Source organism: Gadus macrocephalus, chromosome 9, assembly GCF_031168955.1.
Source record: "Gadus macrocephalus chromosome 9, ASM3116895v1".
Classification (NCBI taxonomy): Eukaryota; Metazoa; Chordata; class Actinopteri; order Gadiformes; family Gadidae; genus Gadus; species Gadus macrocephalus.
In genome coordinates, this window is record NC_082390.1 from 8,441,615 (window position 1) to 8,462,770 (window position 21,156).

Sequence of the window (21,156 nt, forward strand, 5' to 3'; positions counted from 1 at the left end):
AGGCCGTGGCCGTGTGTGTGTGTTCCTGTCCTGTGTTTGTGCGTGCGTGTGTTACGGACAGTGCTGTTAGCCTAGCAGAGGCGAGATGTTTGCATGTCATGAATATTCATAATAAGAGCCAAAATCTATCTATCAATGTAAGCACCAACAGAGGATCATGGGCATCAGGGCTCCGTTTCCCGATAACGATGCTCGTACGATCATTCTCACGATGGATCTTGCAAGCCATCGTAAATTTCTATGGAGCGCTTCGAACGCGCGTTCACTGCACTCACGACGTTCGTAGGATTGTAACCGTCTACTGACACGGTGCTGAAATGGGCTCCGTAGGAGGGGGCGACGCAGGAATGGTGCAGGAAAATGGGGTTAAAAAGCGTTAAAATATCTCCCCATCAAGGCCATCAACAGAATAGCCTACGAAAAGATTAGACTGCAATAATATGAATGCTAAAGATATTAAAACACAATTGATTTGGCCTAGGCTGACATATGCTACATTAGTCCTTATCCTGAACGCACTACTACATTTTTCAAGGCATTTTCCCCCCTGAAATAATTACAAAAATAGCTTGTGTGACAACTACATTTATCTAAATGTGCAGCAAAGAGCCGACTATCTGATTCCGCATAAGGTTTCATTGATTGGCGCGCAATTTAGAATCTATGATGTAAAACAAAAAATGCAACATTCCATTAATTCAGTAGCATTCAAACTCAGATTCTGGGCATTGAAACCCGGCTATTGCTGACCCGATTAGGAGAGCTTGGTCTAGATCCTGCCCATATTGTTGGGCAGGATGATGTATAGGCCTCTTTACACTGCCAAGCCGGACACCCGCATGCAAGAATGAGCTCACGTCTGAGTAAAGCCTACAAACGAAATTAACTATTTACAAGTGCAAAAACTTCAACTTATTGTTCATTTTGCTGAGCACTTGTTTTTTATCCCGACAAAAGCCTCATAAGGAAAGTTCCTCTGTGTCTCTCGTAGATCGTAGGCCTACCATCTTTCAAGGTATTTTTTAATGTGACTACATAACCTTCTCTCACATGATCAGCAGCTTGCGGATTTCACTTACACCGAAACAGCCTGCCCTGGCCATCATATCCCTTATTTTCCGGGCAGGCTATACTAGGTTATTAACTTATCCTGGAAATGATAATAGTATATTAAACAAATCCCAGCACCACACCAAAAGGAGGCAGCAAATCAGAGCTAAACATATCTATCTGCTCATTTCCACATGGTAAGAGAGCAACACAAAACAGGTTTATAATATTTGGATGTTTTATTTTCTTTAAATCAAGCAGGTTACATTTCATTCATTTTTACACAAACTGATATTTGGAGGCATTTGCAAATATGCTCATAAATTACATGATTTGTAATCCCAAAGAATGAGGTGGTTAATGATCAATATTGGGATCAACAGTGATCACCCTACTAATGCATCCGTGGCATACTGGTGAAGGAGTTGGACTGGTAACTGGAGGGTGGCCAGTTCGAATCCTGAGAAAATCCACGGATGAGGTGCCCTTGAGCAAGGCATCTGAAACCCCCCTGCTCCCCGGGCGCTGCTCCGGTAGTGCCGGTGTGCCCCCATGTGTGTGCCACCATGTGTGTGCCACCATGTGTGTGGACCTCTGTGAGTGTATGTGTTCACCGGCTACCCGGATGGGTCAAAAGCAGAGAAAGAATTCCTAGTACCTGTGTGTACATGGCGAAATAAAAATAAATAAATAAATAAATGTAGACATTACGTATGCAGGCAGAAAAATAAATAAGGTCTCATGTGAAACACCACAGGTCTGAAATACTCAGGAACACATGAAAATGGCACAAAAATGAATTTCACTCTCCAACCTTTTGCCAAAGAGACGTTGACAGGCCCACAGAGAGCCTGGAGCTCACGGGACAACATTCACACATTCTGCTTCATGAAGAGGTCAGATTATTGTCAGACCAGACATTACATGTAAGGACACTGAACATTTGGCCGGATTACAGATAGAAATGCAATCCAAAACAAAATGGGTAAAGATAAAGCATGTTTATTGATGCGGCAAACAAAGGTTCAAATATCCTCCAAAGCACTTCAAGCCCTCAAAGAATGAAACTCAAAACGCAGATGAGGTAAAAGAAGAAACTTCTAAATTAAAGTGGAGCGACCCAGGGACAAGTCTGGTTTGGGTTAAAGATTATGGATGGTTAACTTTGTGTAACGTGTTTGGACAAGCAAGTTTAGGTTTTAGGCAAGCGACTTCAGGTATTGGCAAGCGACTTCAGGTATTAGGCAAGCGACTTCAGGTATTAGGCAAGCGACTTCAGGTATTAGGCAAGCGACTTCAGGTATTAGGCAAGCGACTTCAGGTATTAGGCAAGCGACTTCAGGTATTAGGCAAGCGACTTCAGGTATTAGGCAAGCGAGTTTAGCCAAGCGAGTACTGGCAAGCGAGTCAAGCTAAGCGAGTTTAGGTTTTATGCAAGCGAGTTTAGGTTTTATACAAGCAAGTTTAGCCAAGCGAGTACAGGCAAGCGAGTCAAGCTAAGCGAGTTTAGGTTTTATGCAAGCGAGTTCAGGTATTAGGCAAGCGAGTTTAGGCAAGCGAGTTTAGGCAAGCGAGTTTAGGCAAGCGAGTTTAGGCAAGCAAGTTCAGGTATTAGGCAAGCGACGCGAGTTTAGCCAAGCAAGTTCAGGTTTTATGCAAGCGAGTTTAGGTTTTATGCAAGCGAGTTTAGACAAGCGAGTTTAGGCAAGCAAGTTTAGGTAAGAGAGTCAAGTTACTTTAGGCCTCACTTTATTTGCGGTTAAATTGCGGCATTAGGTTTGCTTCCAGCCTCGTCCCTCTAGTCGCTCCCTATAAAGAGGGCTCCCAGCTACGGTGATAAAATACAACAGCTGGGATTACAGAAATAAATGACAAAGATTGATTCAAACATTCTTCCCCCAAAATGTGGTGCAACATAAAATGGAGAAAATAATTACTTTCTCTCCATTGAAACCCAGTCATATCTTACGATCTCACGAGGTCCCGCCGCAAGGGGCGGATTTACGAGCTCTATAGAGTGTGCACTGTGTGTTGATGTTGGGTGTGGATTAATGTGCTGGTGTAGCCATCCAGGGATCCTCAGGGTTTATGGGAGTAGGACACACTGGTGTAGCCATCCAGGGATCCTCAGGGTTTATGGGAGTAGGACACACTGGTGTAGTTCAGTACTGTGAAGTAAATTGATGCAAAAAGTAGAATCAGTGTCAAGGGCAATCAAATGTCTATAAATGCAGGAACAGCCCCATCTGGTCTCAATCAGCATTTGATTTCATAGACTTAAATTATCGAAAAAACAAGCATTTATTTACCGCAACAGTCCTAGTGCTGGAGAACCAGGTTTAATTTAATTAAGAGCACACTAGTCAGTGGAGATGTTCACAGAAAAGACTTGTCTTCAGACCTTTATAAAGATCAGGAGGGATTATATAATTGCCGTTTGACGCGTTAGGTCTGTTCAAGGAGGAAGTAAATATTTACCAGCGTTGGGTCTCTGCACCATGACACCCAGCTGCCGCACATCTGGTCTCCCTTTAAGTCGCCTGAAGGAGAGGTCAATTTAATTGAACCTAAGGGGAATGGGTCACAAGAAAAGGTACGGATAAATCAAAGCTAAACATAGAAAAGGATGAAAACAAGCATTGTCCAACATGGGGTTCGGCAATATTTTGATGTAAAAACATTTAGGTGTACGATCCAACCATCAAAAACAGGCTCTTCTTATCATGTTTCCAATGTACCCCGAGTTGCTACGCCCTCATCAGCCACCAGGTGGCAGACTTGATTTTGTCAGAAGGAGCAAAATAGCCATCCAGCTTGATTACAGCAATAGTAGAGGAGCGAGTCAAAAGAATGCGTTTGAGCACCTTCAGCCATTGGCTCTTGTTCAAGGACATCCCGCTGATTGGCTGAAGTCAGATCTTATTCTCTAGAAAGTTTGTTACAGAAGAAGCCCCTAGTATCAAAGCAACATACCCGCCAAACAAAACTAACCTTGTTGAATAAATGAAAATGTCTTCAAGATGGTCAAACCAGTATCTTACCGGTTCCACATGGAGTCTCTAGTCGGCTGCGCTGCGGGCCTTAGGTCCGTCCTCTGCTCCGGGACGAGGTCTTGAGTATAAAGAACCAGTCAGTCATCAAGCTGCTTGGTCTCTCCAAAGAGGTGGAGGTTTGACCGCCTGCACCATGAGGACGCTGTGGATACGGTATGGGACCATTTATCAGCGGATCTGAACTGCAGAACTTTAATCACATCAGCTGTAGATTTATGTACCTTCTCCGGAAAGATGAGTGGTCGTCAGCCCCTGAGCAGTGATCTTCATCCCAGTGACTCCATCAATCCTGCTGGAGCAAACACTCAGTTAGCATTTGGAGATGACCCAGCTACCCTAGTGTACTCACTACTAAGTGATACAACCCGGTTCAGTGTTTCCCCCAGACAATGTCTTAGTCAAGGTGGGGGGGGGGGGGGGGTCTTCGGTGAGGGTTTCAGTTCGCAATAATACATACAACCGCCTTTTCCAATTGCATTCAAAATGCTTTATGGCACGACTATTGTTTTGAACAGTATACAGTATTACCGACAAATTATTTATCTATATTTTTTGTACTTGAGGAAAGTATGTTTTCTTTCCCTACGAGTTTTGCACTTTGTTATTGCATAATTATTTTTTTATATATAATTTTTCTACATTGGTAGTCAAGGCGGGGCCCTACTGTTAAGCCGGCCTTAACCATACAGTGCTGGGGGAAACACTGCAGTTACTTGAGTTAAACATTAGAGTTTAGTCCCCAAATGGCGATACCACCAGTTCATGGCTGCGCTCTTTGATTTTCTCGTTGATCAGATTGACCTGGAGAAAGAGCTTACCTTCCATGGATGAGGAGCTGCTTGGTCTAATCACGAGCCGCCTTCGGACCTCCACCACCGGACCCCCCAGCCGTCCTCCACCGCCGGGACCGTCTCCTCCAGGACCTCCACCGGGCCAACCGCCTGGACCTCCGCAACGTCGCCTCATTTCTTCTGAAATGTGACACAGGTTCTATTTGCACCCCGGACATTCCACCCCGTTCATGATGCACTGGAGAAGAGTTTAGCTTTACTGGATGAGGAGCCGCCGCCTCCGGGCCCTCCAGGACGCCGCCGCCGCCTCCGGGCCCTCCAGGACGCCGCCGCCGCCTCCGGGCCCTCCAGGACGCCGGCGGACGCCGCCGCCGCCTCCGCCTCCGGGCCCTCCAGGCGGACGCCGCCGCCGCCTCCGCCTCCGGGCCCTCCAGGAGGACGCCGCCGCCGCCTCCGCCTCCGGGCCCTCCAGGACGCCGCCGCCGCCTCCGCCTCCGGGCCCTCCAGGACGCCTCCGCCTCCGGGCCCTCCAGGACGCCGCCGTCTCCGCCGCCGCCGCCGCCGCCGCCGCCTCCGGGCCCTCCAGGACGCCGCCACCGCCGCCTCCTCCGGGCCCTCCAGGACGCCGCCGCCGGGCCCTCCAGGACGCCGCCGCCGGGCCCTCCAGGACGCCGCCGCCGGGCCCTCCAGGACGCCGCCGCCGGGCCCTCCAGGACGCCGCCGCCGGGCCCACCGACTCCAGGACCTCCAGGTTGGCCTCCACCTCCAGGCCCGCCGTTGCCTCCAGGACCTCGGCCGTCTCCAGGCCTTCCAGGTTGGCCACCTCCAGGCCCTTCTGAAATGTGAGACACAAGTTCCAGTTACACACTGGAACATTTCTCCCCTTTCATCATGGATGCACTGAAGATGAGTTTAACTTCACTGGATGAGGAGCCACCACCTGGCCCTCCATGCCGCCCCTTCCAGGTTGGACGCCTCCAGGACCTCCAGGCCACCTCCGCCTCCAGGCTGGCCTCTGCCTCCAGGACCTCCACCTCAGTCCTTCTGAAAGGCGAATGACACGTTCCATTTGCACACTGCACATTTCTCCCCGTACATGATGCAGATAATCAACTCCTCCTCTGCTTTAGCTCCCACAGATCTCACTGATGCCCTACTGTGCAGTCTTGAGTGAGGTATTATTTAACCCAACAGCCAGCCACACACACCTAGCCTACATCCTGGAGCTGGTCCTAGTGGCTGAGAATGCATCTGACATTTTTCAGAACACCTCAGAGTTGCTGTGGCTGCATGTCAAAGTTTTAATTCTAAACAATTCACCAAGCCTAGAAGAAATGTGCAGCTCCGTGTCTCACCGTTCTGCATCCGTTGGGCTGCACGGCTCCCGGCCTTCCCTCCACCTGCAGCGAGCGCCTCCAGACAACCGCCATGGACCTCACGGCGAGCACCTCCAGACGACCGCCACGGACCTCCAGACGAGCACCTCCAGACGACCGCCTCCATCACCTCTACTGAAACAAGACAAAATCTATTTAAACACTGGAGATTTTTTTCTCCTCGCTCACTCAGATGTCAGTAGCTTATCTTCTCCCATTCTGTGCGTTCTTGAGAAGTATCATTTCCTATAAACTCCCAAACCCAGCCACACATCTAATCTTCATAAGGACACTAGTCCTAGTGGCTGAGAACGCTTGGCTAACAAGCCAATCACAACCAATGACTGAATTCCAGTTTTATTCTGAACCGTTTGACCACGCCAAGGAGGAGTTTATAGGAGGTGCAGTTCCACGGCTCACCCGTCTGTTCCTGTAGGACTGAACGGCTCCTGGCCAACATCCACCTGCAGCTCCCAGCTCCAGACCCGCTCTGTTGAAGCCTCTGGGAGTACAATCCGCTCCTGAACAAAAACAACTGTTCATAAATCATTTGGTACTCTGCAATCCTTGGAAATATTATGAAGCATGAGCTCGAATAGAAAATGTTCAAATCCTGTATAATGATTAATTGTTGTACAAATGTGTATAGTCCTATTGATTACTTTTTTACTTCTATAAAACATTTAAATAGTGGGAAACTACACAAGAAAAGTAAATGAATGTGGTTTTAACGCGGTTATATTAGCAAAGCAAGTCTTACCCAAAAAGTTAATAAATGGTGACCACATTTTATCATTATTATTATTAACTATTTAGTGCTTCACTAAATTCCTATAGCAAGTGGAAACGTTACTCTCCTTCATTGGTGATGTTCATGTTCCTCGATATCTTCCAATGGACTCGTTGTGAAATCCTTCTGGATCCTTTGCGTCGAAGTGCGTTGTTCAATTTCCAAGGGGCGTGTCTAAAGGGCGCGATCTAAAATGGGTCGATGCTATGCTATTGGATAGGCCTCGACTAATCATAGCATTGGAACGGGTGATGCAGAAATACATATTCCTCAAAATCTTTGAGTAGTAGTCGTTCGTTCTTTTAGTGAGCATATACAGTCTTTAGTTCACTAACTTCCATCTTTGTTGTTGAAACACCTCTACATGTTGCGTATATCCAACCTCACATTAGATAGCCTAAAGGGTTGCTATTGGTCGGTCTATTTCGTACCGGGCAGAAAACGTTAACGGAGGGGCGCCTGACCGCATCTTTGAAGAGCAAATTATATACGAGGTCCGTCTAGTTCCGAAGCTATTGGTGAAATGCGCAAAATGAATATTGAAATGTTAATTTTGGCATTTAATTTGCATCTACATTTTGCCAGTGAAGGAGTTTAGGTTTGACAATCCGAGGTCTAACAGGCAGTAAACATGTTCATTAAAATACAAATGCAAAAGTCCACAGAACATACGCGAATAAAAACCACATTGCACAACCAGCGGTCAACAGCAGCAGCAGCAAGTGTATGTAGAAAAGTAGTAAAGAGAAGAATAGAATTGGGAGAGTGGTGTGCAAGTCAGACACCGCATCTAACCCAGGACCACCTTGCAGATCACAAGCAGCAAATACCAGACCAACCAAACACGCAACAGGCCCCCAGTCAGTAGGGTCAGTCAGACAGGTTTCCACAGAAGGGCTCAGTGGGGCTATGGGTTGAGCAAAAACAGACCCCTTTCTTCCTTCCACAAGTTTCCATCCTGGATTTTTCGTACATGTGGAGTCGGACATGTTTCAAGTTATCCGTGGATTCCTGAGGGCAGTGAATCTGCAGAAGGTGACGTCCAGGTCCAGCGGTCTGCCCCATTGACCACGAGATCTTTAACCGAGTGGGACCGCCTCGGTTTGTAGTAGGCCTAGAACAGTTTGTGTTCAACAGCGTGGAGGTCCTTGTTTCCATCAGAGTTGCTGCAGTTCTTCCATGCTGCTTCCACAGTGAGCAGAGGACACTTCCCAGTGTGGTGGTCGGTACTGTAGCGGTCCGCAGCGTTAGTTAGTCAGTCGATCCCAAACCACTCAACACAAACTACCACTTCCATCAGCAAATCCACATTAACCTCCAGCGGTAAAACATGTACAATAGAGCGAGAACAGACGACAGGAGGAGATGGGGAGAGTGTGCTCATGAAGGAAGTACCCCGCTTTACTCACTGCGGGGGTCCCGGTGGCGGGGGTCCACGTCGGTGGCCACGATGTCCGGATTGTTCAACCCACGCAATCCAACGCAAAATAAACGATTAACATCCGTCACGGTGGGGGCGCTTTATGAGGAGAGGCGGGGGAGACGCAGCTGAAATCAATTAAGAACTAGTGACCTCCAGAAGAACGTGATTGGTTGTGAGCGAGAAGCTCGAGACGAGAGGGCAAAGGCCTGCGTATTGGTTAGACTCGCGTATTGGTTCAGGCACTGACTGATATGACCATATCAACCGGTGTGCTGACTACTTGTACACAAGGAACCATGTGATTTTACTGTATAGATTTGGAGAAAATGTCATTTGAAAAACGTACACATGCATATGCTCGCCTTTGCAAATTTGCATTATGTCAGCAATTTGAAGTGGGCTATAGACCGAATGTCACATAAGTTCAGGCACTGACTGATATGAACATACTAACTGTTGTACTGACTAGGCTCTACTTGACCACAAGGAACCATTTGATTTTACTGTATAGATTTTGAGAAAATGTCATTTGAAAAACGTACACATGCATATTCTGCTGGCCAATGGAGTCGAAGGTCCGCACTGGCGGCCAACTTGCCACAGTCAGCTGTTCACCCATAACACTGTGTTGACTTGGTAGTGGTAGCCTACATGTACTTTTTAAATAACCTTAACCACCTTGCTACATTTTCAAACGGTTTGTTTTGTTATAAACGTCAGAGATGTAGTTACGGCACTGCATACATGATACTGATGAATAATTATGTTAGATTCTAAAAAAATTGAAATGTTCTAAAATAGGTACAATATTATAACCACGTTAATAAGGTTTGTAAGAAACCAAACCGTTGGGAAAATGGTTGAAAATGTAGCAAGTTATGGTTATTTATAAAGTACATACAGTACCACTACCAACACAATGTTATGGGTGAGCAGCTGACTGGCAAGATGTCCGCAAGTGCGGACATTCTAGACGCTGCCGTAAGACAGCTAGTGTTCTATATATTTACACACGTAGGTGAAGGGTTATATTTTGAAAACGTTGCGAGATACCACCCAAAGGCTGTTTAGAGTAAAGGCGCACGAAGATTTTGTGTGACGGCTGGTTTAACCGCGGATGAACGAATGGCGGCTCACTTGACCGCAGTGCACAACTGGTATAGGCCTATTATAACACAGGACCGGGTGGTTGTTTTGTTAGGGCGGGCTGGATGAACAGGTGCCCGTACAAAACAACAATCGGGTCCGCTGTTATAATAAACAACGCGACTCCCCCTGTTAACCAGCGCTGTCTGTATTCTAGCGCCATGTTGCGGTCGTCTGGCGCACCGACCCGGAGACGGTAGAGGGGGCTGCAAGGAAAACATGGAGGCCTTCTGACAACGCCTGCTGGTGAGACCATGGACATGGTGAGACCCATCCACGCTGGAAGGTGGGTTAGTTAGGGTCATTGCACCGGACGGTCGCTAGATGGCAGGAGAACACAGAGGTTATAGCAGTGCTGGTTATTATCGGGGACGCGTGGTTTATCTTAACAGTGGACCGGGTGTTTTTATTTAAAGGGCGGGCAGTCTGCACAGGTTCAGAACCCGCCCTCCAGGCCGGTAGGATGCAACAAATTAAGCGCTTGTATAACCCTTGCCGACTCTGACATGTATCCTACTGTAGTCCCTCATTGCCTTATACGCCGCTGTAGTTTCAGCCCTTCACTTCATTTACATTTTTCCTCTGATTGGGATTGAATAGTCGCAATACTCACTTGTGTTTTTTCATTTCGGTTTTAACACCTGCACGGCAGCAGCGCTGTTTTGTACTACAACAAAAAAACTCATTGCCTTTATTATTACTGAACCCATCGATACAATGGAGCAATGCAATGTGTCCTAAAAGTGAACCCCTTCCGCGTGCTGGTGCCGTCCACGGTGGTAGAGCAGAAGAGTTGAGCGTCGCTGCCGGGGAGAAGATGCTGAGGAGAGCGCACAGCCCACATCTCCAGGACAAGTAGAGAGGAGGCAGGTCTGGGTAAAGTTCCGATGCCTTCCCCGCCACAATAGAAGAGGATGAGGCGTGTGGTGGAGGAGCTGATGGTGCTGATCCTGGTGCTGGAGGTCCCTCGCATCTGATGACGGTATTGTCTCACTTTTGCTTCAGCTGCGTGTTTTGGTCTCCGAGGGGGCATGGATGGATGGATTGAGGGATGGATGGTGGGATGGGGGTGTTTTCTGGACGACAGCGAGAGCCAAAGTGGGTGGAGACGATCATAGTATTAGGCGATCATAGTATTCGGGAACCCGGAGGCGCAGTCTGACTACAGAACTACACCAGATCTGACTGTTTGCTTAATTTGCTTCATTTGGGGGGTCGAATTATGTTACACAGGCATAATCAATACTGCTCAGCCTCCCTCTACTGCCTGTGTCACAACTTAGGAGAAGCATTGGTAAGGACTTCGATTTTTGCTAATAACAGTATTTTGGTTGGATGACTTCTTTTGGGTTTACATTCGTGTATCTGTTTTTTCTCCGTTTTTCAGTTTTCTTCATTATCGGTTCTTGGGTCTTGCATCTCTTATTGTGCTTATTGCTTGATTTAATCCAGCTATTCCATACTTTGCTGGAAATTGTCCTGTGTCTGAGCGTTTTAATTCCAGAGCGGACATAATGTTTTTGTTTAGGAGCAACAATTCAGTAGAATTACAGATTTGGGATTGCAGTCCATCAATAACAACTAAAGCAAATGCTATCGATATCTCAGCATGAGAAAAACTAAATCAATTTCTGCAATTATTGTGACAAAGCGTTTCTTCAGTGGGGAATCACTTGTTTATAGGCATTGTACCAGCAAGTCTCTTCTAATTGCCTTTTATTTTACATTCACAGTTCTAAATCCATGGTATGCGTCTGTTAATTGATCATCAGACCTTCTATTGTGTTATGCTATGTCTCTCTGTGTATTTTGCTAGTTCTGGCGGTTTAAACCTAGCATTACAAACTCACAAGTTTTGCTTTGCAGTAAAGCAATGCATCGGATTGGGAGCAAATGAGGTTAAATCAGGATATTTTCTTAAAGTTTCAGTACCTGTATGCACTGAAACAGGAGGACCAATTCCTTCAGTATGGAACGTCAATATCAAAAAAAATCCTTTATTTAGCAGACCATCTCGTTCTCCATCCTCTTCTTTTGTTCCTTTTGTTTTAATCGACCTGGGTCTGTGGCTCTAGGCGAGTTAAGGCCAGCCGCCCCCCTCTCTCTTGCTACATTACTTGAAGCATTAAACAAGAACTCCTGGTTCTCCATCATCTCCCAGGGAGCCGGCTGGTTCTGTACAGGCCCCAGCTAGTCCACGCTGAACACGGTCCGGTTCAGCAACAGCAGCCCATGGTGCTCAGCTTCTCAGTCCTACTGGTTCTTGCCATCGACCCAGACCCTGCACTCACAGTGAACTCAGAGAGTTCTTAGGGCTTAGGGCCTCTCGCTGAAGGTTGCCTTCAGGTAGGCTCGGGTGTTGGGATTTGAAACCCTGAGATTCTGGCCAGGGACCCAGACAGTGCGTGCACAGTGAACTCAGAGATGAGTCGTTAAGGCAGCAGGTGTGGCTTAGGGCCTCTTGTTCAAGGGTGCCCACTGGTAGGCTGGGGGCGTTGGGATTCGAACCCTGACCCTGAAACTTTCGGCAAGGAGTAAAACCACCCCTAACCACTCGACGGCCCCGTCTACACCGTAAGGCCGTTAATGATGCTTTGGAGTCTAAAACCAAAATGCGGGCTGCTGTTGTTTTCCATCCCTTGCTTTGAATCAAAATGTATCACTGGAAGCGGGAGCCAGCACCTCGTTCTCTCTCAGCTATGGATCTCAACCAGGGGAGGAGTCTTTTATCATTGCTCCCAAGGTGTTTTTATTTCCCCAATAAAAACACAGTCAATGTTGCTGCTCTTTCATACATATTGCAATCTCACTTGCAGAAAGTGTGCATGCCCATCTCCGTTTGCAGACTGTTATCGTACTGCCCCCTGTTTGTATGGAGGTGGACGTTTTGAAAAGGTCTTACTTCAAACGCACAACTGATCAGCACTGGCCTTTTTTAGCAGCAAATACCCTAGGCTATTACCAGCAAATATGTTAGCAAACTGAATCAAATTGAATTAATTATAATACTGAAGCAATAATGAAATGATTACTTTTCTTTGAGTAAGATGCGATACCGACACGACAGGATTAAATGCATTCCTTTAGAAAGAAAATTAATATGTTTCAGGTGCTTTGCTCAGGCCTGACAAACGTAAACGTACTGAAGGAGCAGTGATGCAATCTCCATGCTGTCAGACTTTTCCTTCGCTTTCATTTCTCCACCTCAAGGTCGTGTTAGAAATGTAATCGTGTCGTGAGCGTTTGAGACGCACATAATTATGATGTGCAGTATGGCTGATCTTGTTGTTGCTACTGCAGATACCACCTCTTCATTAAAGTATAGGTTTGTTATTTTTCACCCCATATGTCATTTCATTCTGCTTCCTGGCTCGAAGCATGCATAGCACAAACTCACTGGTGCATACTCGGGCTGTTTGAAACCTTACTGATTTTCTTACAAACTTTTGGGAAAGTTGATTAATAAATGATTGGGGAAATTAAACGGGTGGAATTATTCTGATATTGTTTGCAGTGTATTGATACAGGATCAACATATCAACTGTAAATAGAAAAAATAGTCCGGATTCCTCATGACTCATGAGTCATCGATGTGGTTCACCTTTCAGCTTCAGAGAACAGGGTCCACATAATGGGCCCTATCTTGCGTCCGGCGCAATTGACTTAATCACTGGCGCATGTGTCGTTGCTAGTTTGCAACTGGCGCGGAGCATTATTTTCCCTCCTGCGCCACGCGTCTGTAAATTAGGGAATGATCTTTTGCAGTTTCAGAAACCACTTGAGCCACATACAAGGAAATACCTGGTTTAAAGTCAGTGGCGCGTTGTTCAGATGCTATTTTAAGGGCGCATGCATAATGTTGCTTGTGCACCTCGCGCATACACTTTGCTTCTCTCATCTACCTAGCCACACATTCTTTTTAAATTATTTGGGAAAGAACAGCTGATACAGCGGTAATAAGTTGTACCGGTACTTTTAAATCATCTGCAAACACCTTACAGCAAGCACATATTTTCTTGACACAGACATCGTGTACATGCCCATAACCTTTAGGATTGACGAGTATTTGATCTTGAGAAAACATTGTTTTATCGTGAGTGTTCAAAATAATGAATGAAGTGTGTGTATGTGCAAAATAATTAATGAATGCCGGCCGCGTGTGTGCGTCCATCTGTTTAAACACACGCAAACTAAACGCGTAACGCATAATACAGTCCATGGCAATGTATATTAACGGGGGGACACATGCATAATAGGAACACAAGTCGATAACGATAATGCATACAATACTGATAAGAAACAATGTTTATGATGTATTGCGTACATCATTAAATAGAACCACAGTTACCGCATATCATATGTGTGTTAAGTTTTCTTTGCCGAAATTTATTTGAGGACTCAGTATTTCTGAAGTTGTGGAAGAAAACCTTATTCCATGTGTGAATTAGGCCATATATATTTGGCCATAAACTGAGCCATTTGAAGTTTGAAATTCATGTGCATCTGTCTCATCGGAGACTGCAGACGCGCTGTCAAAATATCAACTCGTCAGATTCAAATGCGCTCATGGCTGTTAAAGGGGATGGGAGCTGGCACTCTCATTGGTTTATTGCATGTTACGCCCAAACCACACCTATGGGTCATTAGGCTACTTCAGACCAACCCTTTTTAGATTTGCGCGGAGCGAAAGAGTAATTTTTGCGCCTGTACAATAGCGAAATTGCCATAGAACCGCCCAGAAAGATGCTTCCGCTTGGCGCTTCTCACTTGTGTTTCAGACCGTTAAAATAGGGCCCGATGGGTCTAAAGAGTGGAGCAGATTGGCCCAACCGTTGGCCATCTGAAACGTTTTGGGAGACGGGAGTTCGGGAACAAATCTGTTGGGTGTGATCAGCTGTGTTGGAAGCTTTTGGAACCGCGGAGACGGTGTCTTGTCCGATTCAACATGCAAAGTCTGAGCGCGTTGGCGTCTGAGGATTTGAGCAATGGGATACTCTGATTGGTTGTGTGCTGCTAGCATACAACCAGCGAATCAGCGCAGTGTGTGGGAGGGGCAGACTAGCGCCACAAGACTAGTGCCAGCCGATGTTAAGGAGACTTATTGCTTCTCGCGCAGGCGCAGAACATACACACTACTGTGTAGTTGGCAGTAGTCAGACGATGGGCAACGGAATGGTCGGATAAAGGCAGTTGACCGTTGGTTTGAGTCTGGGCAGTGTGTAGGTTATGATTTCTGAACTCCCTTGGCTTCATTTTGATGCTTGGCAGGTGATTCCTGAGGTCACTCACACTGCGTTGTGGACCAAACCAAATCTGTATTCTGTGTCCCGGTGACATGGGGCCATAATTATTCATGGTTAGTCATCAATAAACTCGGAGCTGACTGAAGAAGACGAGCCTCTTACCTCAAGCACTCTTTACACATCCTTCTTAGACATCGTTTCCAATTGGTTAAGAAAGTGTGAGGTGTACTCGTGTCTCTAAAAGCCTGAAGTATGATGCCACGTTTGGACTTTGATGTATTTTTTAAAAGGGCAAGGAGCCAAGGTTGTTTGTGATACTGAAGAAGAATGTGCATTGTTCTCTCCTCACCTGTCTCTCGCCCATACAATCCCTGGACCCGTCCTTACCTTGTTTCACCTTTCTCCACTGCTCCCCTCCCCACCTCCCTCCACACCTCTTCCTTGCTTTTCCTGCTCTGACTATTTTGCCTCTCTTGCCTCTCTCCCTCTCTTCCTCTCTCTCTGTCTCTGTCTCTCTTGACTCTCTCCCTCTCTTCCTCTCTCTCTGTCTCTGTCTCTCTCTCCCTCTCTTCCTTTCTCTATGTCTCTCACTCTCTTGCATCTCTCTCTCTCTCTCTCTCTCTCTCTCTCTCTCTCTCTCTCTCTCTCTCTCTCTCTCTCTCTCTCTCTCTCTCTCTCTCTCACTCTCTCTCACACACACTCTCACACTCTCTCTCACACACACTCTCTCTCTCTCTCTCTCTCTCTCTCTCCCTCTATATGTTAGGCATTCGGTCCCTAATGAGCTCAGAGGAGGTCTGGCTTCCAAAGGCAAAGTGACACTGTGCTCTCTTGCCACTGCGCTCAAATCCCCACCCACTCCCATATCCCTTGTTTTGGATTACCATAGGGGGGCAGAGGCGCTGAGAATGACACTGTGGGCCGTTCCCACTGTGTATAGGTTGAACGGGTCCTACTTTCCCCGCAATGTCTTCAGACAGATGGGTTCCAAACAGAGTGATTTACGAACGCATCCGTGACAGTCCAAAAACACCCCGTGCTCCTTTTATTTGGATAAACCCACACACTCTCATACACACACTCCTCACACCCGTTCCCCAGTCTGAATATCATTCTAACCGAGCCTGGGGGAAGAGCACCATACCGTAGAAGGGTCCTCATCGTGTGTCAACACTAAAAGCTGTTTCTGCCCTCTTTTTTATTCTCTGCGTTTCTAGGTCGCTGTTCCACTTTGCTGCTGTGAGGCCGAGCGCGTCTCCACCGGCCCTCGCAGGAAGTGAGCGCCCGACGGACAGGAGCAGGACGGACGGACGCACGGACACACCGTCCCTCCCCGCCATGGGCGCCGAGACAGGGCTGCGGCGGTCATGGGCGCTGCTCGCCTTCCTGGGGGTGGCGGTGGCTTCCCGGTGGGGCGCGACGGCGGCGGCGGCTGAGGTCTACACCAACACCTGGGCTGTCCGTGTCATCGGGGGGGCCGGCGAGGCCGACCGCATCGCCAGGAAACACGGCTTCGTCAACCACGGAAACGTAGGTCCACCGCCTGGTTGGGTTGGGTTGCTTTGGTTTTGAGCGTGTGTGGCTATTGAGTGGTGGTGGGACAAAATATAGATACGGTGATAGATCGTCGCCCTTCTTTGTGCGATACGAGAATTGATACACTGGCGGCAAATATGGATATTTCTACCGATTTCCCTGCACCCAGCACCGCAACTTTATTGCTCCGGAAGGTTTTGTCACTGTATGGTGATGGTATCGGTATGGCGTCGTGTATCGTATCGTATCGTTAGGATCCCCGTGATTCCCACCCAAACTGTTGAGATTGTTCTTGTTTGTTTGTGTGTTTCTTTTTTGGTTCTACTACTCGTTTCTGTTCTGGTCCTGGACTTGCTACAGTGACATCTGGATAACCCTTCTGGGATGCATGAAGGACTGCCTTATCTTATCTCCAAGGGATACGCTGAGATATCTGTAAATTGCCTTTTCGGCGTTCTTACCCCGATGGAGACGAGTGGTTGGAACCCGAATCTCCTCTGGATTTCGGTAAAACAAGCAAACGGCAATGTACAGATATCTCAGCTTATCAATTGAAGTGTTGGTCGTACGCTCAAGTATTTAACATTTTACGTGTACTTGTTTGTCTTTGAAGTGTGCGTTTTTTTACTATAAAACTAGTATTGCCTCTCGAAAAATGTTGGCAATGCAGTACATGTCAATGCAGATGTTTAAGGTTTATGACTACACTACACTGTGGGAATCGGCAGTAAATCGGTGGGCGGGGAGCCAAGGCAGTAGGGAGCGCTCTATTAAAATCTGCCGTACACAGAGATGCTGGGGCCATAGGTCAGCAAACATTTACTTTACATTTAGCGCATTTAGCAGACTTTTATCCAAAGCAACTCACAATAAGTACATTTGGACACCTCCTCTCTATAGTGTATGTAATTATAACTCTCAAAGAATGCTAGAACAATAATTCAGGACAACTCCTCTCCATAGTGTAGATAACCACAACTCTACAGTAGAACTAAAGCCATAGTTCAGGACATCTCCTGTCCATAGTGTATGGACTCTACAGCATGAGAATCAAGGCCATAGTTCAGGAAACTCTCCATAGTTTAAAAACGGGTCAAATGCAATATATACGAAAGGTTCTTTGTACAAAATGTAATCGCTCTCTTGAACAACAACTGATTAACTGCTTCAATCCAAACTCTTCTTTGTATTTGTGTAGTATTTGTGGCTGTAGTTTATTTTGTACCATGCAAGCCATTTCTCTTGAGAGACTTTTTGATTTGTCTGTGAGGCCAAGACCACATTTCGGGCGCTGGCTGGACAATAAAGTAATGTCGGGTTCCATCCAGTTGTATTCTGTTGATGGGTATGATACATGTCAAGTTGATAGTGTACTGAAGTGACAACAACACAGCGACTTGGGAACAGTGTGTTTGTGATGTGTTTGTGATGTAAGGATTTAAGGATACACACAGTGAGTCATGGAAGGAGTCTTTGTGCTTCCAGTACAAAAGCATCTGAACTACTGCAGTGTGCAGGAGTCTCCTGGACAATGGTATTGAAGAGAGATTATTGGTGATTGTCTTGTTACAATACTGCTACTTTGAGAATATCCTTATTTTTTTGCCGTTGTTTTGATTTTGATTACCAAATTAAAGTTTGTTCAATTTAAGTTTATTTAATTTGGGCATCAGAATTGCTCTATAAATGGGTTCCTTCCTTCATAATTAGATTGATTTAATGAAGGACACGATCACAGACAAGATATAACTGGGCAATCAAATATTTCTGTAGGATTGCTCTCACTGAATAAGAATTTGTAATTATTGGAAAAATATTTTAAAATCAAATTATTTTATTGGCAAAACGACAACTTCCTTTCTTTCACAGATCTAGAATCTGATTTGAGAGATTGACTTTCCTTAAACCCCAGCAGCCGATTACAGCAAAGAAAATAAAAAAAAACAATTGATCTGGTGTGCTTTGTTTCCTTCTTTGAACAAAGGAACTTAATGAATCCACTGATGGAGTGACATAGCCCTGGTCCTTTCTCTTTCCTTATCAAGCCTGTCCCTTTGTCTCAGTGTTCTTTGTAACTTTCTCCAGAGTCTGGACATTAAGAAAGACACATTAATTGTCTTAAAGCATTCTGGGCCCAAAGCGGTCATCGTAGTCATTGTCATTGAAAAAATCCCCAAGGAGGGGATGCTTCCTTCAATGTACTTGAATTCTAGTAATGGCCTTGACATCTAGATGACCTTAATGGCATAACAATTATAGCATCCATGAATACCAATGACTCAGTTTACAATTCTAATGATAAAACAAAGCACTCAGTTTGACAAGCTGAATGCTATACTATGCAAACATAGGGCGGGAAAAGTCCCAGCTGCAGCTATCCTTGGACTAATTGTTTGTTGACACAGTGTTGTTAAAACGCAATGTGTGCCTGATATGTGCACGCAAACGTGTTACACCAACATACATAATGATGCTTGCTTTAAAATATTTAAAGCCATTTTCTTTTGATTTAGTCTCACAAAGTAATGCATGCGAGACACACAAAGTTCAGAGATCGAAAGCTTATTCTTTCAAGGCTAACTGTATTATATTTACATATTTACATTATTTTCTCCTTTGGGGAAGCCAAGCAATTCTCGGTTCAAGCACACAATCAATATTCGTATAAAGTCTGAATGGAAATGACTGTTGTTTCTCCCACTAATGTGAAAGTCAAACGAGGCTCCTCTTTGCATCAGCAACCGACTATATCTGGAACGACCCGTGTCATTACTGCTTTCAAGATTCTTGGAACAGAAATGCTTCATAGTCAACCTCGCTGTCAGCACCACAAGATAAGATGAGATCAACTTTATTAAATCCTGGACTGGAAATGTGGCGCACCCGCAATAGCACAGGACAATAATAAGAATTAATAATATATAATAAAATAAGAAATAGGACAAAATAAATACACGCTTGGGACCTTTCCTCGGTAAACTATTAATTAGCTGCGGTTCAGCAGTGGAGTGTTTTCTCAACCGTCAACATCTGTTGTACAGTAGATGAATTTGCGTATCTTCAAAATAGCACATTTATTTACCAGGAAAAACAATATGCTGACTGCTGAATTGCTGAGATAGGAGGCGGCATTAAGCCGGTGATAATGCGAAGTGAACAGCGAAGGCTGCGGATGCACGAAGCGTCTGCATCTCGAGCATCAGCATGCCTCCGAGCTCTTTTCCATAATGTTGACCCCGGGTCCCGTAACCCCCCGGCCTTCCCCCTGCCTGGGCTCCTCGGAGTGGTGGCTTTATCTGCATGTTAAACCCACTGCCTCCTCCAGAACCACACAGCCTTCTGGAAGAATCCTGATGATGCCTTTTCATCCACTCCCTCCCTCGTCGACCTTCTCGCCTCCCTGAAATCAACCAAAGGATTTGCAGGAAGATTATGTTTTTTGGCCGGTTAATTCCGGCTTCGCTATGCGTTGCTGATATTATTCATAGCCTTGTGTGAAGCCATATGTGTTTTTCATGTTTTCGACAGTCCAACCGTTGCCAAAATGAGCTAGCTGAAGCTGGCAGCGATAACACCGCCTCCAGCGTTTCATCACTCTTCTATTCAACGCACAGTCGCAGGACTTTGTCTCCACCAAAGGCGAGACCAATAATGAGTTTGTTTGGAGGGACCTGATCGACCGGGAGGGTCATTTCAAGTGTCGAACCAGAAAGTTGGACCTCTCTTGGTCTGCGTGTATATGTGCTCTTTACAAAGGTGTGGCCAGCATAGTACAGCAACCTTTAATACCTAATTGCCTCTATTATTGCTGACACAAAATCATTATGTGGTAAGGACCTCAAGGTTTTGCTGAGAAACCCAAAAGCAATCTACCATATTTTAAGCAATCACCCAGGGGAGATGCATCAGCTAACCAATCTATGCTACAAAAAACAGCCTCTGATTATTTATTATTCTCCATTGCATCCATTCCACCGACATGTAATTTAACACCTTCTCTCCTACTCCCCAGTGTGTGTGTGTGTGTGCGTGCGTGTGTGTGTGTGTGTGTGTGTGTGTGTGTGTGTGTGTGTGTGTGTGTGTGTGTGTGTGTGTGTGTGTGTGTGTGTGTGTGTGTGTGTGTGTGTGTGTTTGAGTGTATGCCAGCAAACATATTCTCCCTTCCCATTCTGTTTGTCACAGTGAGAAAACCAATAACACAACTACAATCGTGGTGTAATCTCTTTTAAGTGTCCTGTTTCTCCAACAATAGGGCCTGCTCGTTGTCAAACACTGAGGTGTAGGCGGCCATGGTGAATTGTAATCTTGATAACCGGGTTAGGTGTGACTCAAACAGTGGTAAAGGTTTTACCCGTTTATTCAGAGATAGAAGGTAATTGGACCTGCACTCTGCAGGTGGTTCATGAAGCATTCGCCAGATCAAGGTACATTCAGTCTATGTTGGTGTGGGCAGAATGGTTGAGAAGCTAGAGGCGCTGATTTACGCACTTATTGTATGTTGTACGTCCTGACACTGATTGTACTTATTGTATGTTGTACGTCCTTGTATTTAAAAATAGTACTTAGCTTGTGATATCAAGGTAAAAGTCAGAGTGACCTTTTCCTGTAAGTTTACACCTTTCACTGCAAATGCCTGGCAGATCAATTATCTGCATACCGGAAAAGAAGCACAGTAGGAAATAGAAAGTTTCACTGCCAATAAGGGAAGGTACTGCCAGTAACAATACAGAGTTCTCGTGCTTAATGGG

The 21,156-nt window shown here is 45.9% G+C and overlaps 1 protein-coding gene and 1 long non-coding RNA gene across 2 annotated transcripts in view; both read left to right on the plus strand.

Annotated features, from left to right (window-relative positions):
• The first annotated feature begins 1,213 nt into the window (after positions 1-1,213).
• On the plus strand, positions 1,214-2,815 carry LOC132465049 (uncharacterized). The gene is made up of 5 exons (XR_009527442.1): positions 1,214-1,466; positions 2,013-2,267; positions 2,393-2,476; positions 2,533-2,581; positions 2,769-2,815. It is a non-coding gene; the product is annotated as an uncharacterized LOC132465049 (long non-coding RNA).
• Positions 2,816-9,913: 7,098 nt separating this feature from the next.
• The window catches only part of furinb (furin (paired basic amino acid cleaving enzyme) b), an 87,730-nt gene continuing 76,487 nt past the window's right edge, over positions 9,914-21,156 (plus strand). Inside the window, exons 1-2 of the mRNA XM_060061572.1 lie at positions 9,914-10,611; positions 16,090-16,402. Of these exons, the coding sequence (XP_059917555.1) occupies positions 16,211-16,402 (192 nt within the window). The 5' untranslated portion in view covers positions 9,914-10,611; positions 16,090-16,210. The remainder of the gene's footprint in view (positions 10,612-16,089; positions 16,403-21,156) is intronic.